A 14,032-nucleotide genomic window follows, 5' to 3' on the forward strand; every position below is an offset into this window, starting at 1 on the left:
AGTAATTTTAACTATGATTTTCTTAATTTTTCTTATTTCAAAAACCACAGCATAAGAATTAAAAATTTTCAATAAACAAAAAATTATTTAGCTAAGTATAAAATAATTAAAATTATAACATAAAAATTAAATAAAAAATTTAAATATAACTCAAACTGATGAACAATAATACGAGATATTATTTTCAATTGTTCAACAAGTAAATTTCTTCATTTAAATTCATTTTTGTTTAATTGAGAAAAAATTCATTTTTTTAAAGAAGAATTATTCTACACGTTGTGAAATTAAATTAATATTTTCAAATTAGCTCTGTTGAGTACAGTATAAACAATATTTTTTTAAAATTCAACTGTACCAGCACAAATTCTTGGAGAGATAAATTAGTGAAAAAGGAGATTAAAATGATATTGTTATGTCTCATTTTTATTTTTTCTTTTTTTAATCATTTTCTTGAATAGAATAAATCTAAAATGACATTTTGTTTTCCACAAAATATAATATTTGAGTACTCTGTACCATATGGTTTATACTCTGTTCATTTAAAAAGCCAAACATCATATATATGAGCCGCACATGCTATGCACGCGCACTAGCATATTCTACAGCTCCCCTCCTGTACCTTAATTAAAGAATATATCCTTTTACTGTTTAATTTTCTTTTGTAAGTTTTTTTTTTCAATTTTTTTTCTATTTCGTAAATTCGTTAATATCCTATCAAATCATTATTCAATTATATGGAAGTCATGATTTCCATCATTTTTTTTATGATCAGGTTTTGTACATGAAGCACAACCTAACTTGATAAACTTAATGTGTCAAATTGGACGCTATATCATTCGAAAGGACCTACTCCTTTTAATATATTCAACATTTCAACATTCACCTATATCATTCAATATATTTTTCCATGTTATCCACAAACAATATTACCTGTTTCGGTTTCTTTTTACAAATCAATTTTTTTTTTTGCAGGTTTTATACCCAAGGACATAGGCAATCTTAAACTTGAAGCCATAGATTTGGGATCAAATAATTTGAGTGGACCTATTCCTTTCAGTATATTCAACATTTCAACATTGAAATACTTGGGCCTTGGTGGTAATTCCCTCTCTAGCCTTCTTCCATCATATTTAGGGATCGGCCTTCCCAACTTGGAGCACTTACTACTACATGATAATGAGATAATTGGACAAATTCCAAAGAGCATATCAAATGCTTCTATGCTCATTCAATTAGATTTGTCATTGAATAAATTAAATGGAGCTATACCCGATGTCATTGGAAATTTAAAAAACTTGCTTGACTTAGCTTTGCATGGGAATGATTTGATTGGGTTGATTCCAGACACAGTTAGCAACTTACATAACCTTCAAAGTTTAATTCTCAACAACAACAGATTGCAAGGTTCCATTATAAATGAACTTTGCCAACTCAAGAATCTAAGTAAGCTGAATCTTGCCAACAACATGTTTTCGGGAGCAATTCCGAAATGTCTTGGGAATACTTCTTTGCAACAGTTGGATTTTAGCTCTAATATATTGATTTCTCATATACCCTCTTCTCTTTGGAGTCTCAAAGATATTTTGGTTTTAGACATATCTTCCAATGCATTGAGTGGAATAATTTCACCGGAGGTATCAAACTTGAGAGCAATCACACTATTGAATTTGTCAAGGAACCAAATTTCAGGAAGCATCCCTACAACTATGGGTGGGTTGATAACTTTGCAAAGCCTATCTTTGGCTCACAACAAATTACAAGGGTCTATACCTGGATCACTAAGAGGCATGATAAGTATTGAGTCAATAGATCTATCTCATAATTATTTGTCTGGTGTGATTCCAAAGTCCTTAGAGTCACTACTCTATCTTAAATCTATTAATCTTTCCTACAATTTATTGGATGGAGAAATTCCAAATGGTGGTCCTTTTCAAAATTTCACTGCTCAATCTTTTATGATGAACAAAGGCCTTTGTGGAAAATCCCAACTACAAGTCCAACCATGTAGGAGAGGAAACAAGCACATATCAAACAAAGTGATGCTGGTGATAAAATGCTTAGTGCCTATCATGGTTGTCATTTTGGTTGTTATAGGCATTGTCTTTCTAAAACATAATAGAGATGACGGTAACTATGCAACCAAAAGGGATTTAACAAATTTGGGTGCACCAACTAGGATATCCTATTATGAGCTTCTACATGGAACAAATGGATTTGATGAGAGTAATCTTCTTGGCTCTGGAAGTTTTGGATCAGTATACAAAGCAATTCTTCCAAATGAAAAGATAGTTGCTGTCAAAGTTTTTAACATAGACATGGAAGAAGCATTAAGAAGTTTTGATATTGAATGTCTTGCCCTATGCAATTTACGCCACCGGAATCTCGTTAAGATTATTAGTTGTTGCTCAAATGATGCTTTCAAGTCTCTAGTCATGGAATTCATGTCAAATGGAAGTCTTGATAGATGGTTGTACTCTCATAACTACTGTCTAGATATCCTTCAAAGGTTGAATATAATGGTTGATGTTGCAGCTGCATTAGAGTATCTTCATCATGGTACTTCTACTCCGATTGTTCATTGTGACATAAAACCAAGCAATGTTTTGTTGGATGAAGATATGGTGGCTCATGTTAGTGATTTTGGTGTAGCTAAACTATTAGGTGAAGGACAACTTGAAATATATACAAAAACATTGGCTACAGTTGGCTATATGGCACCAGGTAATAGTTTAATAGTAATGTTTCAGTTCAATTATGTTATTTTTTTTAATTATTCTATGTGAAATTTTATATTATACAATCATTGACATAAATTTTCCATTCCTATTTGCAAAAATTTGTATTAGCTTTATAAAAGTAAAGTTTAACGGCAAACCTTATGTTCTCTTTTGATGCATAGAGTATGGATCAAAAGGAGTGGTTTCTTTCAAAGGAGATGTGTATAGCTATGGTATCATGCTAATGGAGATGTTTACAAGGAAGAAGCCAACTGATGAAATGTTTGTTGAAGGTCTTGATTTGAAAGATTGGGTTAGCAAATCAACACCACATTCAATTATCAATATTCTAGATGCCAATTTGCTACATAAAGGGAATCCAAATATCAGCAATATATTGCCACATATATCATCAATTTTTGAGTTGGCATTAAGTTGTTGCACTAAAGTACCTGAAGCACGAATTATGATGACTGATGTTGTGGTCTCATTGAAAAAGATAAGGTCATATTTACGTAAAATGTTAGGAAGGCGCCACTAGTTCAATAACCTATATATAGAAGTTTTAGTTACCGTTTCTTTTATCCTTTGGTTCATTTTGTCTATGAAACATGCCATATGTTAAAATGGCAATGATTTATATGTTTGTTATATTAATATATGAAGTCTCTACATTTTTTATTTATTTTCCTTTTTCTTATATTTTATTCATTACAGTTGTGTTTAGCAATTTAAATTGCATTTGACTCATTTATTTTTTTCTTCTAAGAAAATAGATTATAATTCAAAACGTTGAATAAACTTCTGAGATAAATTACACAATTTATAAGGGTTTTATCTTTTCTGTAAGGAATGAACAAATGTGAACACTATATTTTTGCAATGTTTTTGGGTTTCAAGGAGTCTAGATTATTTGAATAACAAGTTTTTGAAGAAGGGATCCCTTTTCTTCCATAGAAATGGTTATTGGGCTTCTATTTTATTTTCATTTTTTCATTCATGCAAGCATTCAAAACTTGAGAAATGAAGCTAAGAAAGCATTAACATCAATTAAACATGGAAATATTAAATGAAAAAAATGTTGAAATCAAAATTCCAATGGGAAGAATTCTCAATTTACTGCTCTAATCAGCATCACTTAACAGATACAGTGACAAAAAGCTTATGGAGCATAGATAGCGTATGGAGCTTTTGAGGGATGTTCTATGTTTTTTCCCTAATCTTGTCCGTCAAGCTTAAGAATGGAGCAAGGGTTTGTGTGTGGAATATTAATTTGTATATTATACCTATTGTATCTAAAAATTTTATTAGTATTTATTCTAATTAGATGTATAATAGTCATACGAGTAGTGTTTAAAGGATTAATCACAACTATGTAAGCATGTGGTGAGTCTATCTAAGTAACTTTAATTTAACTATTTTTGGTGTAAGGAATAAGTCTAATAATTTGCAACACAATTTATTTCAACAGTTTCTTGGTGGATATATATAACCCATGGGGCTACTCCCTAAGATTTTATTATCATCAAAATACGGTAGTCAGGTTTATTTGGAAGGGCCCTTGAGCCTCTCCCGCGCAATACTTCATCGTTCATTATTTAACTAGGATAAATAATTATTCTTTTTGGTAACATCCATACTAATTATGTTGTTGCGTCTTGTTAAATTTGTTTTGCATATCTAATATTAATATGTGTTCTTTTTCTTTTTTTTCTTTTTGATCAAGAATATGTGTTCTTTTTCATTCTGGCATTCTTATACCTTTCATAAAAAATTGAAACTCACATTTTTACCGTTAAAAAGGTTTTGAAGAAGGTGTTTAATTAGTACCACAAGACCGAACTATTTGCGTTTAATTTTACGATAAGAAAATAAAAAATCACAAGCATACAATTTTTTTGGCCAACCACAAACAATACAACTGAAAATTGAACACGTCAATTTTTTGATCATCTGAATTCCCTCTTGTGCCCACAACTAGGGGAACTCACTAACTATCAATTTTTGAAATTTCATATGAGAGAATACAGAAAGATTAGTTGTGGGCAATTTTGTCTTTCGAAAATTATATTTTAATATGTGGTCCTTTAAAATAATTCTAACTTTTATGATCCTCTACACTAAATATTTTTCTCTACAAGTCCTTTGTTCTAATTTTCCCTTTTCTCTTTTCACTAACATTTGTTCTTACGTTAAATTTGGAGAAAAAAGAGAAAGGGATCTGACTGATATGTTGATGTCTATAGGTTATTTTCATCTGCATTATAAAATATATAAGAGTTAAAGGAAAAAAAAACAATTCAGTATTTCTACATTCATTTGTATCCAACCAGAAAAGCTTTTTGTTTTTATTAGATTGATTGATTTCTTGATGATGAAGCTTAAAATAGTAGTATTAAAGATGAATCCAAGGCCCACCCCAACCACGATATTTCTTAGACAAGATTTCTGATTTGTTTTTGTTTTTCCTTATTCTATGTTTTTTTTTGTTGTATTTTCTTCGTTTTGTAGCCCGATTTGTCTATGCATTTCACTTTTTAAATGTTTAATAAATTGCTTTGAATCAACGAAATCTCTAACTAATTAAAATTACCAGACATTCAGTCAAATCCCAATCAAGATTTTGAAAGTTTAAAGTTTAAATTTAAAGTGACCTTCATTTCAAAATTAAGATCAAGAAAAATTCCTACTAAAAATGTGAATTTGAAATGACAATTTATTGCGAATAGAAATAATTCAATTAAATGAGATTTGAATATAATGAATTAAATGTGGAGCATCCTAATCAAATGGGAATTCAATCGGAGGCTCCAATGGAAAAATTTATTAATTAAAGTCCCCATTTCAAATTGTATTTATTAATTGAATGATAGAGAAAATTAAGGAATTAGGGCATATAAAAATGTAAGATTTATTTCATGTAGAATTAAAAGATGATTTTATATTCAGTTATATGGGATTTGTACATATTAAATTAAATACGGATTTAGATTATATGTTTTTTTATCAAAATTGCTTTATCATAATATAATGATATAAGAAATAAATTATTGATAGAAATTATAATTATGATTATAAATTATAATGATATATGCAACAATTTAAATTATATTTAAATTCTTTAAAAATCTTTAAAATATGAAATCCAATTAAATATGTAGAATCACTACTCCTTTTGTTTTATATTGATATTGTTGATATGCTGCACTTTGATAGTTTTTTATTTTACATTTTTAATATTCTTTTCATAAAATCAATTAGAGTTAAATTCAATTTTATTTTCATACTCAACAAAAGAATATTGTGATATTATTTACTTTTTATTTGGATATATGGATTTATGCTGCTGTAATCGTATTCCCTAAATGTTAGAATGTTAGCATACACTTTTATTAATTAATACAGTTTTGTTGAGATTTTCTTCCATTTACATTTCTAAAAAAATTAATATAGTTTTGTTAAGATTTCTGTCCATTAACATTACTAAAATCACCATAATGAATTAATTCTAGTTAATCAAACAATTTTATTTGAGCGTAATGAATTAAACCTATTCAAATGGGAATTTAATTGGAGGTTGCGATGAAAAAATTTATTAATTAAAACCCCCCCCCCTCATTTCAAATTATATGGATTAATTGAATTGAATGATAAATAAAATCAAGGAGTTAGGGCATCTAAAATCGTAAATTTTATTGCATATAGAATTAAAAGATGATTTCAATGTCTATTGTGGGATCCAAGAATATTCAATTATATGAGATTTGTGCATATTAAATTAAATACAGTGCATTATAATTATAATTAAATGAGAATTCAATTGGACAATCAAATAGAGAAATTAAAATCCCCATTTCAAACTGTATGGATTAATTGAATGGTAGAGAACATTAAGGAAACTCTTAAATTAAAACCAAGGTAATGAAGTAAATTGATTTTCAAACAGATTTCTCTAATTAATCCATAGATCCCTTTGGTGTGCATGATATTAATTACGTCATCCTTTTGACCTATTAATTTTCATTGTGAAGACTATAACATGATAAAAAAGGCAACGCTCCCTACCTTCACTCTATAATTTAACTATGGAATATGGATATTCATCTTCATAGTCATACATTTTACATGCTCGGATATATAGTAATTAAATTTTATTGATTTGACAAAATTATGTCTACATTTAAGGTGCGGTTTCATCCATATTTATCCAATTGTGAGGTCTTCTTATCATACTAAACCAAATCAAATTGAAATAGTCTCTCCCTCTGTTGAAACTATAACACTTTAGACACACTTTGAGACACAGTATTCATGGGAAGGTCTAGAAAGAAGGTTGATTGCACAAGACAATCTTGCCCTACAGGTTAGATTATCTATTCATTTTTAAAGCATTTATACTACATCATTTCCGATTCATAACGCAATAGTGTTGTTGCTCCTAATGTAATTACCATACTCATTGGTTGCGTTATATTTTCTTCTTAGATGTGCTCACCTTCAATATTTACAGGGGGAATTAGTCATGGAGAATGCTCTAACACACTCAAATTATGCATAATAAGAGAAAGAGATCTAGACACTTAGCAACTATAGAGGGGACATCAGAATTTGCACAGGGTAGTAGACCAAATCCCAATATAGACATATACAACCAACTTGACATTACTCAGTTAGAACAATTTACTCCTATTGCAAGTAACTCCATAGATATGATGCCTACTCATCAACCATTGTCTTTAACTCAATGTCCAGAAAGTTCATCTTTGGCCATGCCAACTTTAGAAAGGATTCCATTAAAAGATATAACTAATTCCACAGTGATAAGTGATTCACAATGCCGAGGTAATCACAAAGACACAACACATGAACACCATACACAACCTACAGATCCATCCAATCTGAGGTTAAAAAGTGGTAACAAAGTAGGTGTCAATCGTTCTTAGCTTCAAAACATTACCAAATTAGCAACTAATCTTTCGTCTGTCCTTGATAATGCTGCTGCATCAGGTTATAACTAAGATCTCACATTTATATATATATAATTATATATGTATATGTTTGTGTATGTATATCTTTTTTGCATTAAACTATTCTATTACTAGGTTTCATTTTTAAAATATTTGCTGATGACGATGATGATATCTCCAATTGTAGTGACATTGATGTTCTAGACATAAATGACTATGATGAGCTTGATATATCTCCAGAAGGCCATATTGATGAAGGAGATCTAGTTTATGCATGTCAGTATTGTGGTGCTTTGATGTGGTTTGATGAATGGCTTAAGAGAGCTCCTGCTAATGAATATCCATATATTGTTCTCAATTTGTTGTTGCCATGGAAAAATTTTGGTACCTCTTATGCAACCTCCACTAGAAATGCTTCATCGACTTTTCTTCTATAAGGAAAGCCCACAGTCAAAGCATTTTCTATCAAATATAAGGGCCAATAATAACATGTTTTGTTTCACTTCAATGGGAGATAAGATAAACCACTCTAATAACAACACTTGAGCAGCTCCATACTCTTTCATTATGTCCGGAAAAAATTACCACTTTTTAAGAACCTTACTACCTCCTGAGGGTTCTCAGCCACTCTATTCTCAACTCTACATATATGACACTAAAAATGAAATATATAACAGAATATCAGCTGTGAGGTATGCCCATATTCTTTAACAAGTTTAATGGTTGTGAGTTAGAATTTCAGGGTTTCATTGTCTTCCCAAATATGCTACATTTGGTTTCGATGTACACACTACTATTTTTAAATTTTAGTTTTTTAATTTTAATTGGAATATGATTATAGACAAACTCCTTCATTATATAAGCTCTTTCTTTAGCATTCTAATATTACAATTTGGCAGAGATTTTTGCTCCATTATTAGTGTGCGTAGTATTAAAATCAATTTTTTTATATAATTTATAAGCCATTGCTTTTTATCTACGTATTAGTTCAGACACATAATTAATATTATTTTTTGACTGTTCTGATTGATATTCAATCGATGAATTTATTAATTGAGTTGATTGATGCATATGACGTGCTTTGGTGTGGTATCACATTGTTCCATACTTTAATTCTTTTTTTTTTAATTTTCAATTAAAAACCTTAAATATGTTTTTAAACAAAATTAACTTCCTTGACTCATATCTAAGAAATTGTGCGAAAATTTAAACACCTTCGTAGATATTATGCAATCAATACTTGTGTGTGGTGTATATATACACATTTTGATGTTTTATTCTGTGCGAAAATTTATATAATTATTTCACTATAATGATACATGTCATAACTAAAAGATTTTTATATAAATTCAGTTATTTGGAAATTTAAAATCCAATTAAATTACCTTATTGTTTTGTATTGATCTTTTATTGATATAAATGTGATATCTTTCATCTATGAAAATAATAGTTTCACAGACATTAAACTATCCAAATGTTGTACTCTTTTTTTCTAAGTAGTAATTTGTTGAAAATGAATTTTCTATACGTACTGAGTGTGTGTAAATGCATTCAAATTGAATTAATTTTATGTTTAATAGTTTAACAATTAAGAATTAATTTGACTCAAACTAAGTATTTAGTAATTTAATTTAGCAGATTTTTATATTACACAGGATGTGATACTAACCTTCTTGCCTCCTTATCTTTTTTTTTTTTGGGATAAATTCTTGCCTCCTTATCTCCTTAAACATTGTTCGCAGGTTATAAAATAGAATTTTGAAATGTGATTTTTACAAATGTATAAATTATTTGTATTTGTATTCTCACTAAATATGTATCTCTTACGTGCAGTAAGCACTGTGATAGATCTACAATTAATGAAAGAATCACACAAGAAATAAAAGACTGTCTTCACAAACACAACACTGTTGTGATCAATTATAGGATGGCATATGAAATTCTCAAGTGTGAACAGCATGCTAATGTTAGCATTTGTCTAATTAAGAATTCAGATCATGAAAGTAGGAACTATGATATGCCAATAGCATTTGAGGTTGCTGCCTTGCTGGTCGGAGACTTTGATAGATCATATTTCAAGAGACATAATTGTTGAGAAAAGAGCTGGAGTGTTGAAGAGAATTGATGAACTTCGCAAAGCATACCTTCCTTTACAGTATCCTATTATTTTCCACTATAGAAATAATGGTTATGATTTAGGAAAAATTACAAATAAAGACCACTGGATATGTAAAATTATGATTTGGGACCCTTAATTTGAAAAATAGCAAATAAGGACCTGGTCTCATTTTTGCAAATATGAAATCATGGTGAAATATCTGAAATACCTCTTAGCCAAATGACAAGTTGACTATAAGAAATGACAAGTTCACTTTAGCGAATAACAATATCAGCAGACCAAATCACAACTTGGCTGAGGGTATGTCAAATGACGAGTTGACTGTGGGAAATGACAAGTTTACTTTAGCGAACAACAATTTCAGTAGACTAAATCACAGTTTGGCTAAGGGGCATTTCAAACATTTCACCCACATTTCATATTTGCAAAAATAGGACCCGGTCCTTATTTACTATTTTCCAAATTCAAGGTTCCAAATCATAATTTTACATATTCGGGGGTCTTTATTTGTAATTTCTCCTATGATTTAACCATCCAACATAATGAAAATAACCTTCAGCGTGCTAAGAAAAAAAACTTACTCCATGAGAATATTTGTCTTTTAGGTTGATGGATAGAAATAATGAACAATCTGTTCTACTTCACTCTAAAAGATTACTTCAATACTTCATTGTTGATGGATTTTCAATAGTAGAAAGTGACAAACTTAATTATATTCATAGTTATCAAAAAGAACTATGAGTTGATATGTATAAAGGTCTCAGTGATGCATTGACTAGGGGTGAGACAAATCCTTCTCGCATAGGAAAAATGATCATACTTCCATCCTCATTTACTGGAGGTGCTAGATATATGATACAAAACTTTCAAGATGCAATGGCAATATGTAGATCCATGGGTTATCTTGACCTATTTTTAACTTTCACATGCAATCTAGCATGGCCTGAAGTGAAGAGATTCTGCAAAGGAAAAAAAATTGAATCTTGTTGATAGACTAGATATACTATGCAGAATTTTCAAGTTGAAGTTGGAGGCACTGATGAAAACTATCAAGGAACAAGAGATTTTTGGAAAAGTAAAAGCAGGTAACACCAAAATGTATTACCATTTAGTAGGGAGTGTAAACTATATTTTACTATTGATCAACTATAATTAATCGTTTTATTATTTACCAACCTTTCAATTACTAGGTTTTATATATTAATAATAAGTATGTGTGTTTCATATATCATTATAGGGTGCATATTTCATTACTTATAAGGATTACATTATATACATTATTCACCTTTGTGCAAATGTGAATTGTACTATGATTGGAATATATTCAAATAGGCATGTTATTATGATGGTATAGAACAAATCATAACATTAAATAATATTATTTTTTCACTGTTGCAGAAATTTATACAATTGAGTTTCAGAAGAGGGGTCTACCATATGCTCATATTATTCTATTTTTGGATCCTTCAGACAAACCAACCACTCCTGATGACATGGATAGAATTATTTGTGTAGAAATACCAAACAAAGAGAGAGATCCAATGCTATATGATCTTGTCAGTAACTACATGATTCATGGACTGTATAGGCCTTTCAATAAGAAATCTCCTTGCATGAAAGATGGAAAATGTTCCAAGTACTTTCCTAAGAAATTTGTCAATCATACCACAATAGACAAAGAGGGTTACCCTACATAGAGGAGAAGGAATGATGGTAGGAGCATCAATGAGAAGGGCGCCACTAGATAATAGATATGTCGTTCCTTACAATACGAATTTGTTAAGACTGTTCCATGCTCACCTTAATGTTGAGAAAACAAACCAAACAAGCGCCATAAAATATTTGTTTAAGTATGTCAGCAAAGGAAGCGAACAAGTCATTATAGGCATCTATAACAATGATCAATCAAATAATAATGGAGACAATGGTTTTGATCAGATCTGTCATTACTTGAATTGCATATATGTTTCTTCTTGTGAAGGTGCATGGCAGATTTTTTTCATTTGATATCATCATAGATATCCTTCTGTTGAGCGGTTGAGTTTTCATTTACCAAATTAGCAAACAGTTTTTTATACAAGTAAAGATTCAGTTACCTCATTGGTTCACAAACCTAGAGTTAAAGAATCGATGTTTCTTGCATGGATGGAGTAGAATCTAGAAGATACATTTGCAAGGAAACTAACATATATTGAGTTACCACATTATTATACATTTAATAAGCAAAAGTAGATTTGGAAGCTTAAAGAAAGGGGCTTTGCTATTGGACGATTGGCACATGCATCACCTGCTTAAGGCGAAATATATATCTTAGAATACTATTAATAAAAGTGAAGGGACCTAGCAATTATGAACAGATAAGAACTGTAGATCATATTGTTTATCCAACTTTTAGGTCTACTTGCTATGCCCTCGGATTGATTAACGATGATCAGGAGTTTGTTGATGCAATAAAAGAGGCATCATTGTGGGCTATGGGACGTTATCTTAGTAGATTCTTTGTGTCAATGCTTCTAAGTCATTGCATATCACAACCACACATTGTGTGGGAGCAAACTAAAATCTCTTATGTGAAGACATGTTGTATGTACCACGAAATAATCCATGATGTCAAGGTAAATTCAACTATGCAATTACTTTTTATGCAATTGACATAAATATAGTGTTTGCTTTGCCTTTTTATGATTTATAACATTATCGTTGTTCTAATAAAATAGATTTAAATATTAGTGATGATGACAAGCATGAAGCAGGCTTAATTGAGATAGAGAAGCTATTACAAATGAATGGAACATCTCTTCATGATTACCCATTAATGCCACTTGCAACAGCTACTGAATATTTTGATACCAGAAATCATTTAATATTTGCAAGAATTAAATTTTGACAGAGAAACATGTCAAAGAGAAGTGATTGCGTTGCTAGAATTACTAAGAGATAAGTAGAATAATATATTCAACCAAGTAATGAATGTAACAAACCACCTACTGATGGGTTCTTCTTTGTGTATGGTTTTGGAGGTACTAGAAAAACATTCTTATGGAACGCACTAATAGCATGGATTAGAGTACAAGGAGGAGTAGTGATTAATGTGGCTTCAAGTGGAATAACTACAACTTTACTACTTTTAAGCAGAACTGCACATTCAAGACTTCCAATTCCAATTGATATTAAAGATTCTATGTGCAACATATCCCAAAGTTCAACATTGAGTGAGCTTATTAGGTGTGCCAAATTGATTATTTGGGATAAAGCCCTAGTGGTGAAACATTTTTATATAGAAGCTGTTGATAGGACATTCAGAGATATAATGAAGTGTAATCATCCTTTTAGAAGCAAATGTATTGTCATGAGAGGAGATTTTAGACAAATATTGCCTGTCATCCCAAAAGGTAGTTGTGTAGATGTTGTTAACACAAGCATCAACTCTTCCTATCTATGGAATCATTGCAACTTATTCCAACTTATCAAGAATATGCGATTATCTTCAAGTTCATCCATAGATAATTCAAAGTTGAAATTATTTTCAAACTGGCTTTTGGATATCGGTGATGGTCGCATTGGTTTACCTTATGATGGTATGGCAGAGATAGAAGTCCCTAATGATTTTTTAATTATGGACTGTCATGATCCTCTGCAGTTGATTGTCAAAGTCACATATCCTGATCTCTTACATCATTTGGCTAATTATGAATATCTCACTAATAGGGCTATTTTGACACCGACAATTGAAGTAGCTGAACAAATTAATGACTATATGTACTCCTTATTGCTTGGTGAGCCTGTTGAATATTTCAGCTCTGATTCTATGAGTACAGCTAATCAAGGTTGTGCATCATTTCAAGAGTTGTATAGTACTAAATTTTTTAATACAATAAAATGCTCTGGCTTACCTCCACATAGACTTGCAATGAAAGTTGGAGTTCCTATAGTGCTGGTGAGAAACATAGATCAAGCTACAAGACTTTGTAATGGCATAAGATTGAAGATCACATTTCTTGGTAAACACTTTATTAAGGCAATAGCTCTTAATGGTACAAGCATAGGTTATAATCTAGACTATTATTAACAATGACAAGAAGGTAGTTTCCTATCATACTATCATTTGCTATGACGATCAACAAAAGTCAGAGATAATCAATGACTAATGTTGGCTTATACCTACGTAGACTTGTCTTCACACATGGTCAATTATATGTTGCTCTGTCAAGGGTTAAGCCTATGGATGG

At 30.4% G+C, this 14,032-nt stretch overlaps 1 protein-coding gene across 1 annotated transcript; it reads left to right on the forward strand.

The window, feature by feature from the left end:
- Positions 1-1,003: 1,003 nt before the first annotated feature.
- On the forward strand, positions 1,004-3,389 carry LOC114729283 (receptor kinase-like protein Xa21). The gene is made up of 2 exons (XM_028916266.1): positions 1,004-2,721; positions 2,900-3,389. Exons 1-2 carry the CDS (start codon positions 1,221-1,223, stop codon positions 3,256-3,258), a joined length of 1,860 nt encoding a protein of 619 aa, XP_028772099.1. The 5' UTR covers positions 1,004-1,220; the 3' UTR covers positions 3,259-3,389.
- The last annotated feature ends 10,643 nt before the right edge of the window (positions 3,390-14,032 follow it).

This window comes from Neltuma alba, unplaced genomic scaffold, assembly GCF_004799145.2.
Source record: "Neltuma alba isolate B1F8T4 unplaced genomic scaffold, ASM479914v2 tig00012620_pilon, whole genome shotgun sequence".
In the NCBI taxonomy this organism is placed as follows: Eukaryota; Viridiplantae; Streptophyta; class Magnoliopsida; order Fabales; family Fabaceae; genus Neltuma; species Neltuma alba.

Bases quoted from the DNA above. Each gene is read 5' to 3' on its own strand.
- LOC114729283 (XM_028916266.1), top strand. From the start codon at position 1,221: ATGCTCATTCAATTAGATTTGTCATTGAATAAATTAAATGGAGCTATA. The intron at 2,722-2,899 runs GTAATAGTTTAA...TTTGATGCATAG, and splicing joins AGTTGGCTATATGGCACCAG to AGTATGGATCAAAAGGAGTG.